General features: G+C 38.3%; 2 protein-coding genes across 2 annotated transcripts; one reads left to right on the top strand and one right to left on the bottom strand.

The window, feature by feature from the left end:
- The first annotated feature begins 318 nt into the window (after positions 1 to 318).
- Positions 319 to 4,482, top strand: LOC120286018 (myb family transcription factor MOF1-like). Its single transcript, XM_039306082.1, has 6 exons — positions 319 to 977; positions 1,120 to 1,196; positions 1,333 to 1,369; positions 2,066 to 2,225; positions 2,458 to 2,638; positions 3,948 to 4,482. Exons 1-6 carry the CDS (start codon positions 851 to 853, stop codon positions 4,224 to 4,226), a joined length of 861 nt encoding a protein of 286 aa, XP_039162016.1. The 5' UTR covers positions 319 to 850; the 3' UTR covers positions 4,227 to 4,482.
- A 13,605-nt stretch (positions 4,483 to 18,087) lies between these two features.
- On the bottom strand, positions 18,088 to 23,491 carry LOC104432986 (protein indeterminate-domain 4, chloroplastic). The gene is given in 7 exon segments (XM_010045594.3): positions 18,088 to 19,161; positions 19,163 to 19,315; positions 19,318 to 19,606; positions 21,699 to 21,988; positions 21,991 to 22,097; positions 22,461 to 22,731; positions 22,940 to 23,491. Coding segments are annotated over 6 exon segments (1,767 nt in total). The 5' UTR covers positions 22,612 to 22,731; positions 22,940 to 23,491; the 3' UTR covers positions 18,088 to 18,384.
- Between the last annotated feature and the right edge of the window lie 991 nt (positions 23,492 to 24,482).

Below are 24,482 nucleotides of genomic sequence, written 5' to 3'. Positions count from 1 at the left end.
GAAGACAGACAGGGAGACATAATAGGGGCACATTCGTCCCCTGGAAATGTCTAACGCCAAGGAGGAAGGAAGGGGGGGAGGCAAAAAGAAAATGAAGAAAAAGATAAAAAAATGAAAGCAAGCAGGAACAGGAAAAGGAAAAAAAGGAGAGCAGAGAAAAGAAAACACATAATACAACAAAAGAATATGAGAACTTGGCAGGCTTGGGTGATGATGACGACGTTGGCGTATTAGAATTTACTTACGGGGGAAGAGAGAGAGAGAGAGAGCAAAGGTCAAAGTAAGCAGTTGTAGTTTTGTAGCAGAGAGAGGGAGAGAGAGAGAGAGGTAATGATTTATGGGAAGAGAAGGAGATCGCAAAAGCTCGTGATCATGAGGATTTCCTCTCTCTCTATCTCTATCTCTTCTCTTTCTGTCTCCCCCTGCGCATAGAGAGAGAGAGAAAGAGAGAGAGAGGAGGAACAGAAGGGAAACAGAAGCAGAATTAGCAGGGTTTTAATCAGCCCCTCAAAGGAATTTGCAGGCCCCCTTTTCCCCGTCTTTTCCTTTTCTCGTGATCTCTCTCTCTCTCTCTCTTTTCCTCTCTCTCTCTGCAGCTTCGTATTGAGGAAAAGCGTCCTTCGTTTTTCTTCTTTCTTTACTTTTGCGAGCCAAGTCCTAGGCTATATAACTGTTGCTTCAAGCCCAGACAGTCGTAACGGGATTCGAATTAGAGAACCCTCCATCAAGGACGACGTTGGGTGAGGAATTTTGAGCACACCACACCCTCCATACCCTCCAAGCCGAGACTCGCACAATCCGTATACAGATTGGCGTTACAGAAGGAGGCGAAGAAGAAGGAGGAGCAAAAATGGGGTCTTGTGGGAGGAGTGGGACAGTAAGGCAGTACGTAAGGTCGAAGGTCCCACGGCTGAGATGGACTCCGGAGCTCCACCAGTGCTTCGTCCACGCCATCCAACGTCTCGGCGGCCAAGACAGTACGCCCTCTCTCTCTCTCTCGCGTGACGATATTTTGCTTCAGTTTGTTGCTCAAGACTTCTCTTTTTCTTGGGCGTTAGGGTTCTCGATCATCATCTGTTTCATTGACTTTTTGTTTTGATACGGCTGTTGGTGTTGCAGAGGCGACGCCGAAGCTAGTGCTTCAGCTGATGGACGTGAGAGGGCTTACCATCTCTCATGTCAAGAGCCATCTCCAGGTGCAATAAGTTGCTTTTGCTTCCCCCCTTCTCTCTTCAGTCACAATTTTAGTCTCCCTCTTTCTTTCCTCCATGAAATAAAAAACCTTTATTAGGGTCCTAATTAATCAGAAGTAAAATTTGATTCTTGGAGCAGATGTACAGAAGCATGAGGAGCGACCTAGGCAGATCAGGTAGATAATCCTAATCTCTCGTCCCATTCAGAACCGTAGCACTAAACTGCATTTCTTTATTTAATTTCGTCAACTACCACTCCTCAAATATCTGTCCTTGCCTCGTTTTTTTTTTTTTTTTTTTTTTCGTTCCGGTACGATATGTTCGACTTTTTGTTTTTGTTTTTTTTTGGTAAGAGTATTCGACTTTTTGTTTTCCTCCACTGAAGAGAAGATGGGTTTTTGATAGTTTTTTGGCTGTGTTTTTGGGGCGTTGCTTCTTTCCAGTGGAGTTCAAATTATGCTCTCATTTTTTTTTGCGGTACGTGCATTGATGGCTGGCTTTCTTACCTTACTTTCCCCTATTGGTACTTCACCCATATTTCAGCATCGAACTTCATGGGCTTGTGTCTTGGCATTTTTTAAGGAAATATTGTGGCTAGATATTCGCTTCATTTATTAAAACCCTACTTTCCAGTAACGCTGCTCTGTGTTGACTGTTGTTTTTGTTGCTGCCGCTGCTCCCATGTGATTTTCACAGAAAATAGAACCAAAACAAAGTGCTCACTCTCACATGTCACGACTTTGATGAAAACCACACACAACACCGTAACTTGTAATCAATGTGGTTCATAAATGAACTACGTAGTGATTCGAGATGAACATTTGCTAAATCGGTGCAACTTTTGTATGGGGGGCATCTTCAAATTTATGCAGATAGGGGCTGCGGCCAACAAAAGAGACGGGCGGCCGAAGACGACGATCCCGATCGTGACGGCGGGTGCGTGGAGGAGGTGAATGACGACGAAGGCCCTCCTCATGCATTCGCAAAACCCGTTCATCATTCTAGATTCGCATGCAGTTCTCCTTGTAAACGGTAAACCCTTCATTATCACTGGTTTGTTCTTTTTTTCACAATGTCAAAAAGAATGAAGTAAACGCTAGAGAGGTAGATCTGATAGCTAGCTGTTTTCGTAAATGCGTCGGGTCTTTTCCCTGGAAGACAATCAGCAGCTTCCCCTTTCTTATTTCATTTTTTGGAAGTTTTTGACTGATGAAAATTCTTATTGTTCCCTTTTGCTTTTCTTTCTTCTTTTGTTGGTGCGCAGATCGAGGACAGAGAAGGTGGCGACGACGACGACTTCAGCAGTTGCAGAACAGGCGCCGTACGGCTTCGAGGTAGGGGGCGTGGATGGTTTCAGATGGCACACTCCATGCATGCCCCGAGATCTCCACAGCTTCAACGATCCTCTCGAGTGCGCCGCGAAAGAAGAATCTAAATTCCCTTTGGTACGCTCTCTCTCTCTCTCTGCATTGGTGTGTGAATGCGGTTCGCTTTTACCAGCTTTAATTTTTCCTTTTGGGTTTGGGAAGGTCGGGTTGAGTGCGGGCTTAGGTTTTGGGGTTTCGAACTTGAAAGCTATCTTGACTTTGTCTCCATCTCTCTCTCTTTTTCGTTTCTTTTATTCTCCCTCGTGTCTTTCTTGGGTTCTTTTCTTTTCTTTTTCTTTTTTTTTTTTTGGGGGGGGCAATGAGTCAACCTGCGTCGCCCGTATGATGGTCCAGTCCAAACAGTGTTATTCTCTTCACTGCATGGCTTACTCGAAAAGGTGCCATTTGTGTAAGAAAAGGGGGATCAGAACCTCTCCGCGTAGCCTGAGAGGCTCTTCTATCCTGTTCTTTTTCTTAGGCTCTTCTGAGAGAATGCTATGTATGTGAAACTGAGTACTGCTAGAATACGAAGTCTGATGATAAAGAGGATAGAAAATGCTTCATGAAGTAATTCGATACTGTCTTATCTATAGCCTTTCAAACGAAGAGGGGAGAAAATGCTAGCATTCTAAGATTAATAGGAAATCACTTTGAAAACTAATTTGCATATCAGTCTTAATAACCTAGCACTCTTGAATAATTCTCGTTCACGTTATTCTATGGATACACTATTTGTAGTATCCCTACTACTGCTATTCACTCGAATTTATCATACCTTGCCATGCTGCCTGGCACATAAGGTTTACGAGAAAAGCTAAGTATATTAAGGATCCTTGACTAGATGATCGATTGGAATTGTAATAGATCAAGTTAGATAGGGTTTACTTCCCAGTGAGGAACCTGATCTGCGTCACCAGTTCAAGTTAGCTGGCAGGTCTCTACACCAGTTACAGCCAGAATTCATCATATAACCTCTCTACCGCTTGCCATTTCGTTTATGTTGTCCATTCCTCATCATAATGGTCTGCAGTTCCATTCGATTGTTCTCACTAGTACATGCGAATTACTGAGTAAGATAGTCGTGGGGCAGATCCCTGAACTCAGATGCGTTATTGACCATCCGGAAGTCCCTAACCATCAATTCACACAATAATATCTGCATTTGCATTGTGGCTCAGTAGGGCATCGAACACCTATTTCAGGTCCTTCTCCGTATGGTCTTCATTTACAGAATCTCAATGTCATCTGTTTGTACAGTGGCACATGAAATTCAACATATATGATATGAAAATTCACGTGGGAGTTTAAAAATATGCAATGCGGTTTGCTAGACCGGACTTAACTGCATGTCGAAAGTGTGACTCACAAGTTTCCTGGCCTTGTGCAGATTGCGAAGCTTCAAGATCGGATGCAGATGCCTCGAAAAGGATTAAAGCTCACAGACTGGAGAAGCTTCCCCTTGGAGGAGTACGAGGTATTCCAAGGTTGTGAACTGTCTCTCTCGCTTTCGCTGCAATGTCACTCCATTCACAGAAGCAATGGTTCCTCGACCAGCGAGATCAGCGAGGCCTTCTCGTCGTGCTCGAGGTCCAGGGAGTGCTCGGGCCCATGCTCGGACAAAAGCAGCGTAAATCTGGATCTGTCCATCGCTCTTTGTGGCTCCTAGATTAAAGTTTCCTGTGAAAATGGTGTGGTACAACGTTTTGTATTCTTTTTTGTTGGTTTTGATCAGATCATCCCCTTTTATATAATTCATGGTAGTTGGTAGTACCACTTCGGCTATATATATATATATTAAGCCTTATGCAGTTCTTGTTCTGAAGATGGACGAGATTGGTTGTACCGTTCATTGTAGGTAAAGGCAGCGAGCCTTAGGAATGTATATGTACGTCTGTGTTAGATTATGAATGTGATTTAAACAATAGTTGTTTTGGTAGCTTCATGCTTAACTTGACATGTTTAAGCACGAGGGGAAAATAATCCGACATTGCTTGAACATGCCCGATTTTTTTATCAAGAGAAACACTATTATACTCACAAACCGGACTAAAATTCTCTTAGAAGTGACCTAGTCATTTTATATTTGGTCATTCATCATTTAATGCACTGGTGGTCCACTCGTTTTTCTTTTGTTAGTTCTATTATTTATTCTCAATTCATTCTTAAATTTTTGCTCTGCCTTTTTACAAAATACATGAGTGTCGAAATCTACAGTTGAAACTAATTGTTCTCATCTCCATTCTCTCTAAAAATGTGGGGATTTGAACCCTTTACCTCCCTCTGAGAATGATGATTGCTAGTGGAGCAAACTTCAATAGTTGTAGTTCACTTGTTTTAAGACCCAACAAAAGATTGGTACATCATTTAGTGTGAGGATTTTAATAAATTTTTTCAATATGTCTAGTATTGCTCTCTTAAAGAATATATTCTAGATCTATCAAACAATTGGGTCAAGTTGAAATAGTCCAAACCAAATTGATCAATTTTCATATAATACAAATCTAATGATTATCCTCGATTTGACCTATATCCAACGTATGCCCCACCCAACTCAACTTAATATTTTTATATTTAACTCAATCAAAGAAAACTCACACCCGAATGAAGGTAAGAGCATAGAGTGAGCGAGAACAAGATTGAATGATGGCAAAAGAGAAGGAAGAGAGAGCCATAAATATGAGTTCGGTCTAAGTAAGTTGTTGTCTATTTGACACCTATATAATTTTGGGCCTTACCATTTTAAATCTATTGATGACCTATTTACTAGGTATAACTTACTCATACAATAACACAATCCGTCAAATATAAGTTAAGAAATAGGTCTATGACCTATTTTGATGGGTCTAGATTATTCTAATAAAAGCTTAAGTAAGCCAGCTTGAGCTTTGCTCTATGGTGACCTCATAGTCAATCTCGATTTCGAGGTTGCCGAAGGTCGAAACAACCTCAAGGGCTTTGAGGCCTTGGTTTCAATAGAAGCCAAAGACTGCAAGAGAGGGAGGGAGAGTTGTTGAAAATATATATCAAGTTTGAGTCTGTCAAGAGAACCTAATTTCAGTAGGCTAACTGGAGTTGGATGTCTAGTTTGAGTAAACTTGTTTTTTTTTTTTTAATAAATTTTGGATTGAATTCTTTTCTACATAAGAAGTAAGTCTTCTTTACAAATTGCGTACATGAATTGAGTCTTCTTTTTCATGAATTACCCACTAAAACAATCCAAGAGGAACTTTTGGCATTTAAACTAGTGAATTTTATAGTAAGATTTGTGGGTTCCTATTATTTAATGAGGAATCATTAAGGCTAACTACCATATGAGTTATTGGGGGTAATTGGGACTGAGAAACATCTAGGCTACATTTGGTTATTTGGATTTCTAAACAAGATAGGATTGGATAATGATAACATATGAAATCTAGGGATTTTGTTATATCTTATCCACTGTTTGATAATTGCAGTAATAAAATTGAATATATTCATATCATATAATAAAAATTATTTGATATAAAATCCATATCAATATAAATCGATCACAAATTTTATAAACAAAGATGTTAAAAATCTCTTATGACACTTGTGATTTGATTGCTTTTTTATGTTATTTTCCTCTCTTTTTAAATCAATTCCTTTTTTTTTTTTTATTTCTTTCTTTTTCCCTTTCCATCATTCTCTAATAAGATTTTATTAAATAGAAAACTATACCAATAGAACCTAAAATATGCAATAAATATATTTATATATTGAGTTTATATTATAAAATAGAATCAAATTCAAATATATAAACAAAAATAAGATTAAATTTAAAAAAAATATTTATTATTATTATTTTGAATTTCCTATATTAGAATTCAAATATTATTTAAATTGAAATATATTTTTAAATTTATTAATATAAGAGGTTTGTTATTTGAGAAAAACTTTTATATTATGGATATTGAAAATTTTATCCACATTTATCTCACTTCTCTCATAAGATAATTTTATCTAGCATATATTCCATTTATATCCGATTTTATCATGTCTTGAGCATGTATCAAATGCATGATGAGATATATTTTATCATGTTCGCTAAACACAGCCAAGAGTATTTGAATGATTTGAGTGTAGTTGTGATCTCCATTTCATCACTTATCTTTGCTTCCCATGTGGAGTAATAATTGGATGTTTGAGTTTATTTTATTTTTTGTCATAATTGGATGTTTGATTTTTTTTCTTGATTTTTTTTCTTGTTATGTTAATTTTACCATTCAATCACTTGATTTTCACGACGATGGCAACTAAGACTTCGTGAATACTCTTGTGTGCAGGTGAGGGGGACTTGTAAGGAGGAGACAGACGAGTGATGGCAGTGAAAGCCGTCGCAACAAATGCCTATTGTGGCTTCTCCAAAGGATGTGGTAGAAAACTAGATGGGGAGATAAATAGATAGGAAAGGAAAAGAGGGAGAGAGGAGGAAGGATTGTCTGACTTTTTTTAGATCGGGTATTCAATGGACATGTGGTGCTAATTCAAATTTAGTGAATCTAGACAGTACATTGCTACAAGAAATGCCTTTTTTTTTTTTTTCTTAAATAATGGCATAAAGCTGATATTATTTCAAATAAGGTCCAAAGTATCTTAGTTCTCTCAAATAAGAATGCTGGGTGGCCATATAGTCTCAATGAAGGGATTGAAGTTGTCGCCTAGTAAAAGGCATTTTCATCTTTTAATTTATTTTCCTTTTTTTCTTTTCATAAAAAAAAAGCAAACTTAAAATATATATATATATATATATATATATATATATATATATTATCCCTCTGCTTATGGCTACCGTCCCATCGCTGGTGGGTTTGAGGCGAGGCTTCCATTTCGGCAATGGTTGTTGACCCTTGCCAAGGAGCCAACCTCCCTATTGGTCATCGCCACCGTCATATAAACAATGAGGGTGGCGGCCATAGTGGGAGAGAGCCCTCTTGCTTGTATTTTTGCTTCTTCTTTTTTTTTTTTTAACTTTTTAAGAATTTTTTTTTTATCTTTTTTAACCCTTATGCTTGTATTTTTGCTTATTTATTTATTTATAATTTTTTAATCTAATTTATTTAAAATCAAAATTAAAATTGTCTGTGGATGAAATACCCCTAATCGGTTGGAATATTTTGCTGGCCGATGATGTTAGGCTCTTATTTGGAATTTTTCCTATAACAATTCTTGGCCCCAGGGTTTGTTGGGGGGAGTGGGGAGGCAGAGTGAGAAATATATATTCACATGAAAATTGTAAAACATGCATCTTGCACCTAATTCTTAGGGAGTGTTTGGTTTAGATTTTTAATGGGTTTTGAGCTTCTAAAATCCCCTGATTTTTTTTTTTTTTTTTGCCCACTTTGGGAAATGCCAAAATTGCCTAGATTTTCAACATTTTAGAGAGGCAGGCTTGTGGGATAATGAATTTTTCTTCCCAAAATTTCCTCACCAACATTTTGATATTCCATTGTTGCCCTTGCAAGGTACTGTTCTACTTCTCCAATGTTGCAAATCTAGGTCTGGCGATGACAGCTTCACCGAGGTTGCACGAGGCCATTAGACTATCGTCGACAATTGTCAACAGTCACCGACGATCATTGACAGGGGGCCGAGGGCGGCAAGCCTTGTTGATAGTCACAAATCTATTAGGTGAGATCTATAGGGTCGTGATCTAAGCAGCGATTTGGCAAATCAAAGAGTCGGTGAAGTTGGTCAAGGGCCGCCAAGGCCTATGGTCATCGTCTCGAGCGTTGCCAAGGTCAAGGCTTGCTCCCGAGCCTTTTGTCTCCAGATTGTATGTCGCTTGAGGTCGCATGATGTAGGCGAGGCGACGTCCAGGGTCCTCGACGACCTCGCTTAGGCATGTGGCGATGAATAGAGGGCCTTCCGTGATGGGGACAATGAACATGATGAATATAGAAGACTGAACAAAGGAGACAAATGGCCTTTGCTTTGTAGAAATACACCTTGAGTCAAAAGATTTTTGGGAAAATGACTTTATATTTCCTCAAAATTGAACCAAACACAGCCTCAACATCCAAGGCTAGGGCCCGTCTGTGAATCCTCCTACATGTCCAATTGTAAATATCATCTACTCCCCGAAGATAACATGACAGTTGATGCTCACCATTCAAACCTTTTACAATAAGACAAACATTTTATCTATTTCTCACATCATCCATAGGATTGGATACATCATTAACGTACGCGAATAAGTCACGCCAATGGAGTTTCGTGTAGTATTGTTTCAATGATAAAGGCATTCATGTATTTTCACCATCAATCGATGTACGACTAAACATTTTATCTATTTCTCACATCATCAAGTTACTCTTGTGAAGTTGTACATCTCGAAATATGGAACCCCGTGCAGGCGTACGCCCTACATCCCCGTGTTCGAGGTGCTTCTCGCAACATGTTAATCATCTGCGTTGGTCTTTAGTAGCGCATAGATTCAACCTGCATGAAGCTTCGAACCTTTTGCGACGTTTGGAAACCAACGAGAGGGAGAAAATTACCTTTTGGGCTTCGAGGACTTCTCATGTTGCTCGACTCCTGGGCTTTGCTATTGGGTCAGCTTGTACGTTCCTTTTTCCAGTTGCATAGATGATGGGCCACGCGGGTTCATTTGGCGTGGGCTTACGAACTTTTATGATCACATGAATCTGGAAGTTAAAGCATTTGTAGGAAAGGGAAAAGTAAATAAATTCTTGGATGTGACCAGAGCCCAACACTATGCCAGATTTCTTTTAAGGAATATTAACATAATTGATCCTTGAACTTTGGTTTAATGTATAATATGATCCATGAACTTTTAGTACATATTTAATTTAGTCTCCAAATTATATGAAAATGTTCAATGTTGTCCCTAAATTTGAAGGACAATATTGAACATTTTCATATAGTTCATGAACTAAATTGAATATGAACAAAAAATCTGGGAACCATATTGGACATTTTAAAAGTTCAATGATAACATTACATATTGTGCTAAAGTCCAGGGATTGCATTATACACTGGATCAAATTTCGTGAATTATTTGTCATTTTCCCTTTTTAAACATGTATTTTTGCCTATTTTTCATTTTTGATCGCCCGCCTGCCCCCCCCCCTTATTTTTACTAGCAACAAGGCACATGAGTTGCCCATGTTTGAGAGGAAAAAAGGAAAAAGAAAACTCGTTTTAAGCTTGTGTGTCAAGATAGAAATTTAAAGATGCAAATCGGTTTAGAAAACGAATTTAAATGGTTGTAAAATGAAATGGTTTTGCATTTAATTTTGGAGAGTGAAATGTTGAGGCGATTACTTGACAATTATCTTGACTATTTTTAGGTTGCGATTTCTTTCAATTTTTGTATACCATGTCACCAGAAGAGATCCCCATAAAAAAGACAGGCATTTCGTGGAATCCTTATAACTTTCTCGACAGGTTGCTGTAGGATTGATCCAAATGGTTCAAACTTTAAAGGTCAAGTTTGGGTAAGATAAAGTACACTACTGATTAACACAGTTGTCCATGGATATAAGATTCACTCTTAACACACTATACAATACATCCATAAAAATGTCATAATATCTCATATGAGAGACAGAAACTGAGGATTTGAAAATTAAGCCATATTCAATCTTGAGTATGAATATATCATGTTATTTGCTTGCAAAAAAATTGTTAATCAGCTATATATGTTAATTTATGTTTATATACTAGAAGACTATATTTACATATAGGGGTGATTGGTTTCCAATTGGATTAGTTTTGAAAGAAGAACCTAGAACCTACACTATAGGTCTCAATTTGGAGAAAGTGGAACTAGGAATTGAACTAATTATACTTGGAACCAACTTGGAACTTATTATTATTATTATTATTATTATTATTATTATTTATTAAATTATTATTATTATTATTATTATTATTATTATTATTATTATTATTATTATTATTATTATTATTATTATTATTATTATTATTATTATTATTATTATTATTATTATTATTATTATTATTATTATTATTATTATTATTATTATTATTATTATTATTATTAAAAAAGGTATATAAGATCATTTCCAAACCAATTCGACCTTAGAATGGGCTTATTTGGTTGAACCAGTGGTGTTAATATAAGAATTGGAAACCGAATTGGTTAAATGCGGAACTTAGGTTTTTGGGAATCAAGAAACAGACCGATTCTTCTTGGAACTATGCTAGAACCAATCAGCTATGGCTAGTTCGATGCAATTTTTGGGTTGTTCGATCTCATTACTCATCCCTAATCAAATATCATAATCTTCTATTGTACTCTTTTTTTTTTTTTTTGGCCAGAATCCTAGCATGTATATTTTCAAATTGAGAAATAATTGCATGACAGTTCTTAATGTATTGTGAGAATAACAATCTATTTTGGATCACAAAAATAAATTATAAATAATTATAAATTGTTGTTGACTTATTTCTTCAAGAATATGTGAGTCACAATAAATTGTTATTCTCATAATACCTAAGGACTGTTATACTAGCAAAGCCCTTTAAAACTATTTAACCAATTCAACCTTAATTTCTCAATTTGAGATAGGCAAAATGATATAAATAGTTTCTAAACTTTAGTCTATCTGCAATATCATCTTTACAGTTTTTATTTGTTACTATTTAAACTAGTCCCTAAACTTTCAATATGTTCAATCTGGTGCCTTTGCTTTCTATAATAAAGTAAATTGGTCTTTGGTACTACTATTCACAAATTTTCATACTCACAGTGCCCATATTTTCTAAAATCTTTTCATTTTAATATATTAATCAACAAGAAATATGTTTACTTTTTATCTTTTACCTTTTTGATCTTTATAAATACGACTATAATTCCATTAGTATACATAACCTCATTTAGACTTATATTGGATTCATATACCTTTTATTTTGAAGTAAGTGTTTTCCAAGAAGAACATTTAACAACGATAGTGATTTACGTGTAGATGTGTTGTACTTATATTAATCTAATATTGTTCCTAATTTTTTAGATAGATAAATTATTCAACTTCTTTTATCTTGTGTTTTCTTAATTAACTTGGTTAAATATTTTTATTGTGAAATTAAAATAGCAGGAATATCAACCCGATATAACTTTAAATGAGATTATATATTTGAATGTTAGTATTGTATAGTGACCAACAAATCTTTTGTTGACAAAAAAAAAAAAAAGAAATGAATATATTCTAAAATCAGGGTAATAATGTAAATATCAATTTTTTTTACTTTTTAATGGAAAATTAAGGATTAGATTAAACAAAATAAAAATTTAAGGACTAAACTAAATATTTAGAATGATTTTTACAATCGTATGGAACAAATTAAAAGTGTAAGAATGACATTATATATTGGGTCAAAATTTAAAAATTATTTATATATTTTTCCTTTGAGATAAGTTTATGTGGTGACGTTGCTTAACAATTATTTTAGGGTTATGGTCTCTTTTCTGCTAAAAAATTATTTTCTCATTGAAATGTAATATCTTGTCGATCAATTATTGGAAGGAACCTTTTTGCTGCAATGATTTAAGGATGAATAGTGTGCAAGTACTCATGTTGGTGTTGTTCTGTACTTGTGTTGATGGACAACCTAGAAATTCTAAAACTTTCAGAGTGCTCAATTATATTACATAACTTTTGAAATTGCTACTGGCTATCTTTTCCATATCTTATCCAAAAAAAAAAAAAAAGAGGAGAAAATCACATCAACAGGTAAGATTCTCCTGTGAGCAAAAGTCGCTTAAAGACAAAAAAAAAAAAAAAAAAAAATAAAAAATAAAAAAGTTGCTTAAAGACACTCAACTGAATTTTTGAAAACTTTTTGAAATTATTAATACCGAAATTGACCCTATCGTGATTACATGAGAAAATATGATAAAAACATACTGTAATCATATGGATATCACAAAAGTAGTATTTGATACATGCTTAAATATCAACGAATATAAGAGTAACTACCCAATGATAGATAACAATATAAAAAGATGCACGTATCTAATTGTTAAAACTACATTAATGGATAGCTGGTGGCCTCTTGAATAGGTTTTTGCAGCAAATATTTCAAAAAGAACACTTTAGATATTGCCCAAGATGCCAAGATAATAGGCATTAAAGGTGAACATTATGAAAGAGTGGTTGCTATTTGAAGACTCAATGGACTAGTCATCGATACCCATATAACCCTTAGGGCATGACGAAGACATTTATAAGAGAAATGGGTGAAGTGAGTTGTACAAAAAAGAATTATTGACAAAGTCATAAGTGGTTACTAAAGGATACACGACAATCAAGCAGTTACCAAATTTTCATTATATATATCGCAAGTTATTTGGCGAGAAACCCCCCAACAAATCAATCAAAATGTTATCTCTTTATCTTTATTTTTCCTATAGCATACCTTAATTTCCTTGGTTGTAACTTTTATATTCCCGTGGTCGATTAGGTTTCGACTCATATTCATATCTTGATGTATTGTCATTGATTAAATTTCGACGTTGTATCTTACTATCCTAATGCATTGTCGTTGATCAAGTTCTGGCATTGTATCTCATTATCCTAATACATTATTGTTAATTAAATTCTAGCATTGTATTCTACTATCCTCGATTTGGGCCATTGATTGAATTCCGACATATTTTGGGGTTGATCACGTAACTTGTGGGCCACATTGTTGATTAAATTCCAATTCAGCCCAATATTGTTCAGTGTTGTTTGGATTAAAAAAGTTAAATTTGATCTTGTATGAGATATCCTTTGTCTAGAATTGGGGCACAACATATTTTCTTGCAGAAGTAATTCTAGCGAAATAGAAACCGAAATTATTATTCGTAAAATTGCGCGACCAAATTGTAAGTCATATATTTTGGTACTTCTAATATTCTTATTTTTATTATTTGAATAGGTTGCAGGAGTGACACTTTCGGATAACTTATGAGAAATACTAAGAGAACAACACCTTTATTCTCTAAGAATAACGGAGCTTTGTGAAATGATTCTACTATATGAACAACACCATATATTCCCCTTCAATGGAAATGGCAAGTGAAATGATTCCTTGAGAGAACTGTGGATCCCACAAGTAATTTTTTTTTTTGTCGGTCTTCTTTATTCCTACTCTAACTTTCACTCTCAAATTTTTGCCTTACCTCGCTTATAGGCGTGGGGTCAAAACCACACTTGAAACTAAATCATCCCCCATCCCAATCCCTACGAAAATGTGGGCGTTCGAACCCCACCTCCTCCTTTCCATATTGGAAATATCATCAACATAAAATATCTTTACTTAGAATTTGGAAAGAAGGGTTTAAACATCTTTATTATAAGACCAAATAAATGTTGGATTTCTATTAACAACACCTCTATGATTGAACATTTTCACACTTGCAATTTTGAATGAAAATTTTCAGCAATGAACAAAATGAATATAATTGTCAAAATAAAGAGTTTGGATACCCAATCTACATAACTTAAAGCATTAATAAATCCTACTCAAGCAATTGCGGTCCAAATTAACTCAATAATCGAAGTGATCATGTTGTGACTAACTCTAAATGAATTTTATATTAAAAATTTAAGTATGTTGGATTTGTTTGATTATTTTTTTTTATTTTACCTCAATGCTTTTTCTTTTATACAACCCCCTTTATTACCATGCTAGCCAACTTTCAATTTTTTTTTTTTACTTCTTCTGTAATTCTTAGAAATCTCATTAAATTAGGTTAGAATGAGTGCATGGGTTGCACATTTGAATTTTATTTTATTTAGAATTAGTGAAAATGTTTTCGCAAGTACTCCGCAAAAGAATTAAGTTTTATATTTAAGTAGTCATGCAAAGTATTAAATAGGCCAAATAGGAATTTTCATTTTCTTTATGGAAAAATAATTTTTATTCAATAGGTGAGAATTTTATATCATGATTTATTTTCCAAATTTGTTTTGTCGATTGCCATTCCCATTGAATAAAAATATATGGTCCATAAAGCACCATTATTCTTTGAGAATAACGGTGCCGTTCTCTTAGCATTGCTCGATAACTTATTCATTATATTATTACGCTTCCTTATCGATGTTTGGTTCCAGTTTTGATATTTTAAGGTCAGTTATGGTTGGCGTTTTATGTGCTTCGCGATTCTTCGTAGTGATATTTTGACTCGATTCTTTTCCGTGGACGTGATCACCGGGGACGGACCTTCGGCTTTTTTGTTAGTGGGGTCATCGAAATAAAGCAAACATGCATCCATATTCATGTTTTTCTCGTTGTCATACTCGGAAAAAATATACATTAAAACATTAATGGTAATAAGACTGGTCAAGGCTAATTAACTCTCATATAGATCAGACAATCTTTTGTGCGCTTTCTATGCATAGGAATTATGTAATATAAAAAATAGCGCACACCCCGTTTCTGTGGAGAGATCTATAGATGCTTCAAGAGAATCACATCAATCGATTAATAAGCAAAATGCTATGCATTGCACTGCCTTTTTCGCTCGAAGATGCTATCGATCCAACATTACGGATTACATGACCGGTTGAGTGCATGGATGATGTGATAACTAGAGGCCCTGAGAGCTTTTCTTCATCTAAAATGTGATATCGGCCGCACTCATTATTTCGGATCGAAAATTATTTAGAAGGGTAGTGTTCGTACCCGATTCATGTAAAAGTCCCAAAAAAAAGGGAAAGAATTTAAGGCCACATGAGACCTTATAGTAAACTGATTTAATTAGTTTAATGATATTTTATTTTAAATTTGAGATTAGGTTTTTTTCGATTGCAATTTAGAGTTTGCGAGTCTAATGAGTTGAAGTTTGTCGTCTCAATTATTTGGTGGTGTCAAAATCTACAATATAATGGGTCAGCAAATGTTCACTGCACATGACAATTTATTGTTAAATAGTAGTTAAATTACAAATTTTCAATGGGTTCAATTGACACCGCCCATATAATGACGCTCCGTCCCTGGCGATCACCATAACATGACCACACATTTTCTCGAATTCTTTTCTAATCTATTTGAGTTTACGTAGAAGAAAATCCATTGAGTCAATGGAGAGTTCATTAATCAAACAATCTATCGATCTTTTCCCACCTCTTCGTCTCCCTCTCTAGAGAAACTTGATTAACCAATCCATTGAACTTTTTTCACCTATCCCGTCTCCGTCTCTGTCTCCGACTCTGTCTCCGTCTCCTGTCTCCCTCTCTCGGTCCTCTTGCATATTTTGCTCGAGAAGCTAGCCTTCGGTGAACCCAACGCACTCGCAGTTAGTTCATCATAGTCATCAAACATGTGAATTTCCCGTGGACCCATATACGATCCAGTTTTTGCAATGAGACGGGCGCAGCCCAAAAATAGTTACTCAAAAGACCATTACAATGCTGATCTCTATCAAAGCAGTATGCATTATAATTTTTTTTTCTTTCTAAAAAACAAAGTTGTGAGAAAATGATTTGAATCAATTAAAGCTTCTACTAAATTGTCGTTGCCTTTTTCATGTATTTCATCAATCTCCATGTGTTGTATCCGGCACAGCAAGCAAAATCTCAACGTGTAAATCCCTACTAACAAGCAAATAAATTGTGACACTAAGATGATACAAAAGGTAAGCTTGTTGGAACGATGAAAGAACTTGAGCGAGCATCTTCGTTCGAAAGTTTTCACAAGGATGAACATCAGTTACGGCTGCAGTTGAAAAGACAGATTTCCGTGCCTTTTGGAACCCCACTTTTTATTATTATTATTATTATTTTTTATTTTTTATTTTTTTTTTAAATATGCTTTAACTAGTTATTTTTGGGGGACCGAATATCAGGAGCCCTACATGACAACCCTCGATAAGGTTCCCCTTCGGGGATTTCAAATTTTCATGAGTAAAAACAGTTAGATCTGCGAACAAGTCACGGACTGCAGATTCCTCCAAGCGATTGGCCTATAAACGCTCTGCGACAAAACCACAATAAAAAAAGAAAGAAAAACAGACAGTCATCACATGTCAGACCCCAATAACGCATGTACGCACAGCAAATATAGCAGCCACGACCACAAGTTCTAAGCTAATAACCATCTAGGAACCAGTTTTATGCTATACGGACCATCAACGACACAAAAGTTACTAGTTAGGTTTGCTCAGGCCTAGGAACTGGCTACAGTAGGAGCTCATTAGAGGAGAATATTCAATATATAAGTCCAAGCAAGGGTTTGAATAAGTAAGATAGGCGGAAACGCGTGGAAAGCGTCTTCGGAATGTCAACAGGGGGATCCTGAATTTCAGCATGGACGTGGGAGTCAAATAGAACGCGAGCACGAAAATTCTATAAAATTAGGGTTAGGTATTAGGTGAGCAAACGAAATTCTTGTGGAAACTATAAAATACTCAGAAGAAGCCATCATGCGTGGCTTCTTCTCCTTAGTCTCAACATGAACGACTATAACAAGGAAAAAGGCAACACGACACGCAAGGGATTGGTAGCTACTACTACTAGTCTCCAAATTGGAAATTCTGTGGGAAGAAAGCAAAAGTTTTGAAAAGAAAAACGAAAAGGAGGTTTCGTCACTCGTGAACTGTCCTTGTTCTTGACATTCTGCTGCTTCCTTTCCGTAGAGTCGCGGTCTCTTTCTCGTGGCAAATTGCCCAATTATGGAAAATTTGTCATCTTCTTGGAAGCTCACCGAGCAAGGGCTCGAGACACGAAGCATGGAGGGGGCCGATGAAATTTCCTGGGGAACTATAAACAATGTTTCGAAACTAACGTACGTACGGTTTCTATTGTCGGGGCCTTATGCAGGTACCTGAAATCTAATGTTGGGACCTGATGGTTATCCTCCCTCCGACTCCGTGGATAACTGTTTCTTGTTTAGAAAATGTTAAGCTAGCAAGAGAATAACACACAACGGATTCCACATCATGAGATATGTTTAGGTGCCCCGTTCCGGACAAACCGCTTTTTTTAGGAGCTCAAGCTGTCGGGAAATGAATCTGTCATGTATATTTAGCATATCTATTAACGTGGATATATACTATATAAACTTAAGATAATATAGGTATGGTTGACGAAAGCTTGTTCACAAACTCAGACTATCTTTCTTCACAGGTCACGTGGATTTCATACATGATTCAGGATAAAGGATATAATTTTTTTGCCAGAACAGGAAAAGGGATATAGGCAGCAAAAGAATGGTTGCATCATGAAATTGACTATAAATGTACCATTGTAATCATCGTAAAATGAGCCTATACCTAATTTTTCAATACTAACGTGGAACCCAACCGTATATTAAAGACATGCGTAATGCATTGGGAAATATAAAACCCAACTTCACTGGTGTTTCCACCGCAGCAACGTAACGGCAATAATTTGTTTCTTTTTAGGTAAAAGGCAATAAAAAAATTTATTCTTCACGGATGAGAGAGAACCGGCGAAATCACACTCAGAAGGACAACAGAATTTGTTTCTGAGATATGAGAAAAACAATTAATTCTTCACGGATGAGAGAGAGAGAGAGAGAGGACGCGTGTGCAAGCTTGTTGCTCTAACTAAGCAAGTACACATTCAATTGTAGCCAACATTACAAACTGAATCGTTCGAAGAGAAAAAATATGAAGGTGGGAGAGTGGGATAGTGCATTCTCCCTGAAGATACGGGGAAAAAAAAAAAAAACAGAAAAAGCCTAATGAAGACAAACCCTACTTTGACATGCGTTTGTTCTTCTTACAATTTTGTTTTGGCCGCACATATTTATCCTTTATAAAACCTACCAGCTGATGGACTGACCTCTTTTTCCCTCCTCACGTTCTCCGGTCAACTGTCAATTCCTTCAATGCATTTCGAACTCCCAAATGGTTGACTTCCCTGCTCTGACTTCCTGTCTCTGTCTAGTGAGCTCATGTTGATCGTCCCATGTTGTTGCTGCTGCTGCTCTCTATGCGCGAAACCACCGTCCGTTCTTTTCCTCATCATCCCTCCCACACCCAGGAAGTCCAAAGTTAATTTATCGGACCCTCCCATGCTCGTCGTGAGATTCTGGTGCAACTTGGCGTCGTTCACATTGCAGAAGCTCGCACTACTTTGGTCCTGATGGTGATGATGATGATCCAACGACATATTGCTTTCATTGAAACCGCTGAAGCTGTTCTCATGCTCATGACCGCCGCCACCTCCGAATATTGAAGAGCTTCCACCGGCGAAAGAACTGATCAAACCCCGGAGATGGCTCTCGCTTTCCATCTGTGGTGGCAGCTTCCCGCCACTGTCAGGAAAACTGCCACTGCCTCCACTGAAGTTGACGGACCCCATTTGCCGGTTGACAGCACTGCCGCCGCCGCCTGATGAGCTTCCCAATCCGCCCAACAAGGAGGAGCTGTTGCCGCTTGTTATGGACCCCATTTGAGCTGCCTTTTGAAGTAGCGCAGTTGCGGACATGTGAGCCACCACGCTCTCATTCTGCGCTGAGGCATTGAATAAAGAAGAAAACCCTGATCCGACCCGGTCATCTGAGAAAAGACCAGACGGTTGGTTGCTGCCATTGTTCCCGCCATTGAACTGGCCCAAGAAGCCTTGAGATGGAAAGTTGGCAGCGGGCTGTGGCAGTGGTGGCATTGTCGCTGGCAGCGGCGGCATTGTTGCCGAAGAAGCTGAGGTTGAAGAGGTTCGATTGGGAGGCGCTAGAGTTACCTTGAAGGTTTGGCAGCTGCATCAACCCGGAGAGGGATTGTGGCTTGGGAGATCGTGCAGGGAGTCGGCAGCTTCAGGCTTGAAAAACGTGGCGGGAGGAGGAGGCATTGGGTGGGGCGGCTGCGAGAAGTTAGAGGAGTTGGAGGCGCCGCCAAGCCGGAGCATGTTGCTTGGTGGGTGGTTATGTGTTTGGAGGATGGGCAATTGGGAGCCAACCTGGTGAGAGAGGCCCAAACCGATGTTGTTGCCATAGAGGTTGTTCCCCAAAGTGTTCAAGCTTGATGGGTGCCTCGCGCTTTCTTGAGCTAGAGCGTCGCAAAAGGCCCTGTGGGTGATGAAACTGTCGCGCCTGCCCAGAAAAAAAGAAAACATTTAATTTATTCAATGAAGCTATGGCGGGGATCGAATTTAACTATTATGACAACGTGAAAGGATGAGGGAAATGCATATTGAAAATGAGTCGTGGATAATGAGGGTTAGGGGCTATAGGAGAAATTGTGGAAAAATGAGGGTTAGGGCCTGTAGGAGAAATTAAACAAAGTCGACATGGTCTTCATTTTGGTTCTAATATCATGACACCCAGCTTTCTACTTGCTCCTGGAAGATCCAAGCAAAGGGTGCTTTTTGAAAATGGATCGGTCCTCTAATTGCTATGGACACCAATACTTGGTTGTTAAATCACGTGTAACTCACTTAGGACCATCAAATAGTGAATGAGTGATTGATACGACGCACCATGGACCCTTCATGGTCTTAGTGATAGTGATTACGATTGATTTCACTAGCCAATTCCATAATCTCCACACGCATTCCCACTAGCTAGCTAAAGGTTAAAATGAAGCAGGATGATCGTGAATCCAATAAGAAAGAAGTGAATTTCTAGTGCAGTAGTTTTATGCATAAAAGCCATACTAATTTCCTAGATGGAGGACAAATTTTGTAATAGGCAAAAAAAGGTAAAACACTATAGGGGAGGAACACCTCCGATATGAGTCGAGAGTAGGGCAATTATGGGAATAGGAGATGAGGAAATGATGAGGGCACAAACAAATTCCGTCCCGAAAAGAAATGCCTGAAATGAATGAAGCCTTATTAAATGCGCTACCCGAATGTGGAAAAGAATTTAAGGCGCAAGTGACCCAGAATCCTTACTATCGGAGACCCTGACGTCGATAATGATTCGTGAACAATCAAATAAAAACCCTAAGTTTACCATGTCCGGGACTGGCTCTCAATTAAATGAGAGGATAGAATTATTTGCCAATTTGGTGAAAGAACCTTGAAGCCACCTAAATTTTTTTTCCCAGAAACTTGTCCATCTGAGTAATTGCAAGAAAGCGATCCCTTGGACAATCTGGGTCTCCATTTTCAGCCAAAAAGAAAAGAAAGAAGAAACCCCAAGAATATTTTTAGCACCTCTGATCGACCCATGATAACCTGCACTTGCAAGGTCACTGAACGAGGCACCAATCTCAAATTACAAGGAAAGAGAATGGCTGGTAGAGGGAGGGAGGGGAGGGAGGGAGGGCATCTTTGGCAAAAATGTCAAGATGTTTTCATGAAAAGGAGAGGACCTGAGAGAGAGAGCTGTACAATGGAGCCAAGCTAGAAGAGAACAAAAAACTGGGAACAATATTATGCGACTCGTGAGAAACGACGACAAATCCGCCCCCTCGCGTCGTTAAACAACACGTGAACAAGGGAGGCCCAAAAAACAAAACAAGATAGATGAATGAGTGAGAAAGGGCGTTGTTCTCGAGGAATGAATAGGTTCTGAAACAAAAAAGAAGAGGCAAAACAAAAACAAGCTTCAAATTTTTTGCTCTCACTGTGAAACCGAAGAAACGCAAAAAAAAAAAAAAAAGAACGGAAAAAAAAAAAGAAAGATCCTTGTTGTTTTTCAGACCGCTCCGTTTCACAGATGTTCACGTGGAGGCTGTCCTTGGGCGGTTAACCTCCACGTACGCATGGACAGCCAAGCACAAGATGATGAAGATTCAGAAAGAGGAAGCTTTTTTGTTTGTGCTGGCTAGGGATTTACCCAACACCTAATGACAATCGAAGATAAGTGAGATGACCCAAATTTGAAATCTTGAGAAAAAAAGAGAGAGAGAAATAAAAAGATAAGTAACCTCGGACTACCCATCATTCAAAATCGAATGAACCCTTTTCCTCCTTTTGTGTTTGAGGTTCAAAGGCATCAAATCCCTCTCGTCCAGGTCCTCTTTCTCAAGCTTTGGGGTAAAAGAGCGAATTGCTTTTCAGGGTCAGCTCGTTCGATTCAATGGATGACCGAATGATTGAAGTTATCACCAAAAAGCTTACAATAAAACTCTAACCATAGCGTAGGCGGCGTCATTGGATGGTGAACACAAAGAATAAGATAGATGGACAGATAAGGAGTGTCGTTGAGTGAAATTAGTGTAATAGTAGCAGCATACCTAGAGAAGAGGGTGCCGCAATCGCACCGGTATTCCCGAGTGCCGCAGATCTTGGAGTGAGCCTTCCAATCAGACTGGACAGCATAGCGCTTGGAGCACTTCTCGCACTTCCACTTCTTCTCGCCATGCTTGCGTGAGTAGTGCTTCTTGATGCCGGTGAGGTCGCCGAGGGCCCGGGACGGGTCGTGGTGGACGCAGGTGGGCTCGGGGCAGAGGTAGACCTTGCGCTTCACGTCCTTTGTGGTCTTCTGCTTCAGCTTCCAAGGCAGGTTGTGTCCTCTTCTGTGGAGCTACATAGGTTTTGCTCCCTTTGGAACCCTTTGTTGCATACCTCACAAATGAACCTGTTTGTTGCCATTAGGGTCTTGGGAGATAGTGCTATCACTTCTGCGTCTGGATCTGCAAGGACCCCCAAAAAAAAAAAAAAAAAAAAAAAGAGAGAGAGAGAGAGAGAGAGGCAAAGAACAAACAAAAAACAGACAATTAGGAAAAGAAAGAACAAAATTGAACCAAGAATTACATCTTTTAGCTGAAGAAGAACATACAAACAAAAGGGTATATATATTATGTGAAATGAGAACCGCAACGGATGGGTACTGAATTTTTTCTCCTCTCCATTGAAAAAGTGTGAAGAGAAGTCAAGCGAGAGAGAGTAACGGCTGCTATTGAGCAAGAAAATAAATGGGAAAAGAAATTCCCCATTTTTTTGCAGGGAGGCATAGAGATTGGAATTGAAAGATCATGAGGGTGGGGGGGACTTGCTTGGAGTTCCAGGCTGGTTCCTCTTCTTCTTGGGTGGCGGCGGCATCGGGCCGGTCGAAGAGGTTGTCGTGGAGGACTGCTGCTGAAGCATCATCTGGTTTTGGCTCTCATCTCCGAGGCCAAAGAACTGCGTCGACGATGTTGATGCCATATCTCTCTATCTAACACCAGCTCCCTCTCTCTCTCTTTTCTCTCTCTGTTCGGCAGGCAATCTTTTCCCGGTCGATATCTTTCCTCCGTCCTGCTCTCCTCCTCCTCAAACCTAGCCCAGCTGAATTATCAAAAAAGCAATCCGATTCAACAAAGAAACCAGCAGGCATGTACTTGAGCTGTTTCTGTGGTTCTTGAACATCTGACCAAGTCATGCAACATACAGATAACACAAATCTAATTAAACCCTCTCGTTTACCCCTTTTTCTTCTCTCTTCTTTTTTTTTTCTTTTCGGTGGGGTGGTTGTGATGTGAAGGGTTGAGTTTACCTTGAGAGAGAGTGAAGCTTCTGGGTGAGAGAGAATTTGAGACAGCCCACACACACCCACAGAGGCACAGAAAGATCCAAGAGGGTAAATATCAGAAGGAGGTGACAGCTACAATCCGGAGAAGATGAAGAGAGGGAAACAACTGTCGCAGTGGATCTACTGGGGTTGAAGCGAGACGAGACGACCCTATTTTGCTTCTTCTTCTTCTTCTCTCTCTCTCTCTCTCTCTCTCTCTCTCTCTCTCTCTCTCTCTAAGTACTCTGTCTCTCTTTCTCCCTCTAAGCTCAGTCGTTTTGTTCTGGCGAACAGAACGGATCTATCTCTCTGTCTATCTATGAATCTGTTATCAAGGGCTCTTAACAAAAGCTCTCACTGTTGTTCAATCATTTAATGTTGAAGACCACACACGTACACAGACCGAAAGACTCTTCCATGTCTAGCAGATGCTCCTTCTCTCTCTCTCTCTCAGTGTCTGTCCTAAACGCATTTTATTTCGAGAAAAAAAGGAGAAACTCCGTAAAACAAGAAAAGAATGGGGGAAATGAGAGAGAGAGAATTAATTGAGGAGGTTGAGGTTGCCATTCATGCAGCTCTCACGCGGTCGCGGGTGTCGTTATTCGGCGAAGGGTTTGGGTCCACCGACCCCTCTCTCCCTCTCTCCCTCTCTCTCTCCTCTCTCTCTCTCTCTCTCTCTGCTTTGAGTCCTTCCAAAACTTCCTTTCGTCACCCCCGCGCTCGCATATTTTTCTCCTCTTTTTTGACACTCACGATTTATTCAAAATTGTATATGCGTAACCCGTTTTAATTCTTTGTTCAAATAGACGATTATGCGCTAAGCTAGGGCTATGGTGAGCTCTAGCTAGGCCTATGGTGCACAAGCCCTTTTTTTTTAAAAAAAAAAACATAAAAATAAATTAGCATGTGACTTAAGCAAGAGTTATTTGGCTTGATCGGGGTCTCATGTGTATTATCATTAGTTATTGCGAACTCATACTCAAAGGTTGCCGATACGTGCATTTGAATGTATTGCATATAAAGGAAAAGATTGTTGGGAAAATTCTCTTCAATGCATTTCTTTTGAAGATCATAAGACAATTAAAGGCTACCAATATGCACATTCGAGTGTGTATTAGAGGTACTACTTGCAAACATATGTAGGATCATGTGCAGACGGTGTCGATAACGGCATCATGTGCATTCTCGTGCGTGTGGGAAGGCCCTTTGTATATTGTGGAGTGTGAACAGGTCATTCGGTGTGAAATGAGTTCGAGCTTACAAGGACTCTGTAGGAGGTGAACAAATTAGTGGATGCAAATACATACATCGAAAATTATCTTGCATATATTTAACAAACTAATGGAAGTGGAAAGAATTTGGATGGACTAATAGAAGGTGAATCAACTACAAGATGTGAGGGCGTCGGTAAGCTTGGATGGACTGGTTTGCAGATGCAAAGCAAAGTGTAGGATGTGAGATTTCAAAGAGTTCGGAAAGACTAGTAAAAGTGGATAGACTACAATACATGAGAATGTCAATAAACTTG

Source organism: Eucalyptus grandis, chromosome 2, assembly GCF_016545825.1.
Source record: "Eucalyptus grandis isolate ANBG69807.140 chromosome 2, ASM1654582v1, whole genome shotgun sequence".
NCBI lineage: Eukaryota > Viridiplantae > Streptophyta > Magnoliopsida > Myrtales > Myrtaceae > Eucalyptus > Eucalyptus grandis.
Note: the sequence above shows the minus strand (reverse complement) of the source record. Positions and strands in the feature narration are given on the sequence as shown.

Coding starts and splice junctions, on each gene's coding strand:
- LOC120286018 (XM_039306082.1), top strand. CDS start 851: ATGGGGTCTTGTGGGAGGAGTGGGACAGTAAGGCAGTACGTAAGGTCG. Junction 1,197..1,332: donor ATGTCAAGAGCCATCTCCAG/GTGCAATAAGTT, acceptor TTCTTGGAGCAG/ATGTACAGAAGCATGAGGAG. Junction 1,370..2,065: donor GAGCGACCTAGGCAGATCAG/GTAGATAATCCT, acceptor AAATTTATGCAG/ATAGGGGCTGCGGCCAACAA.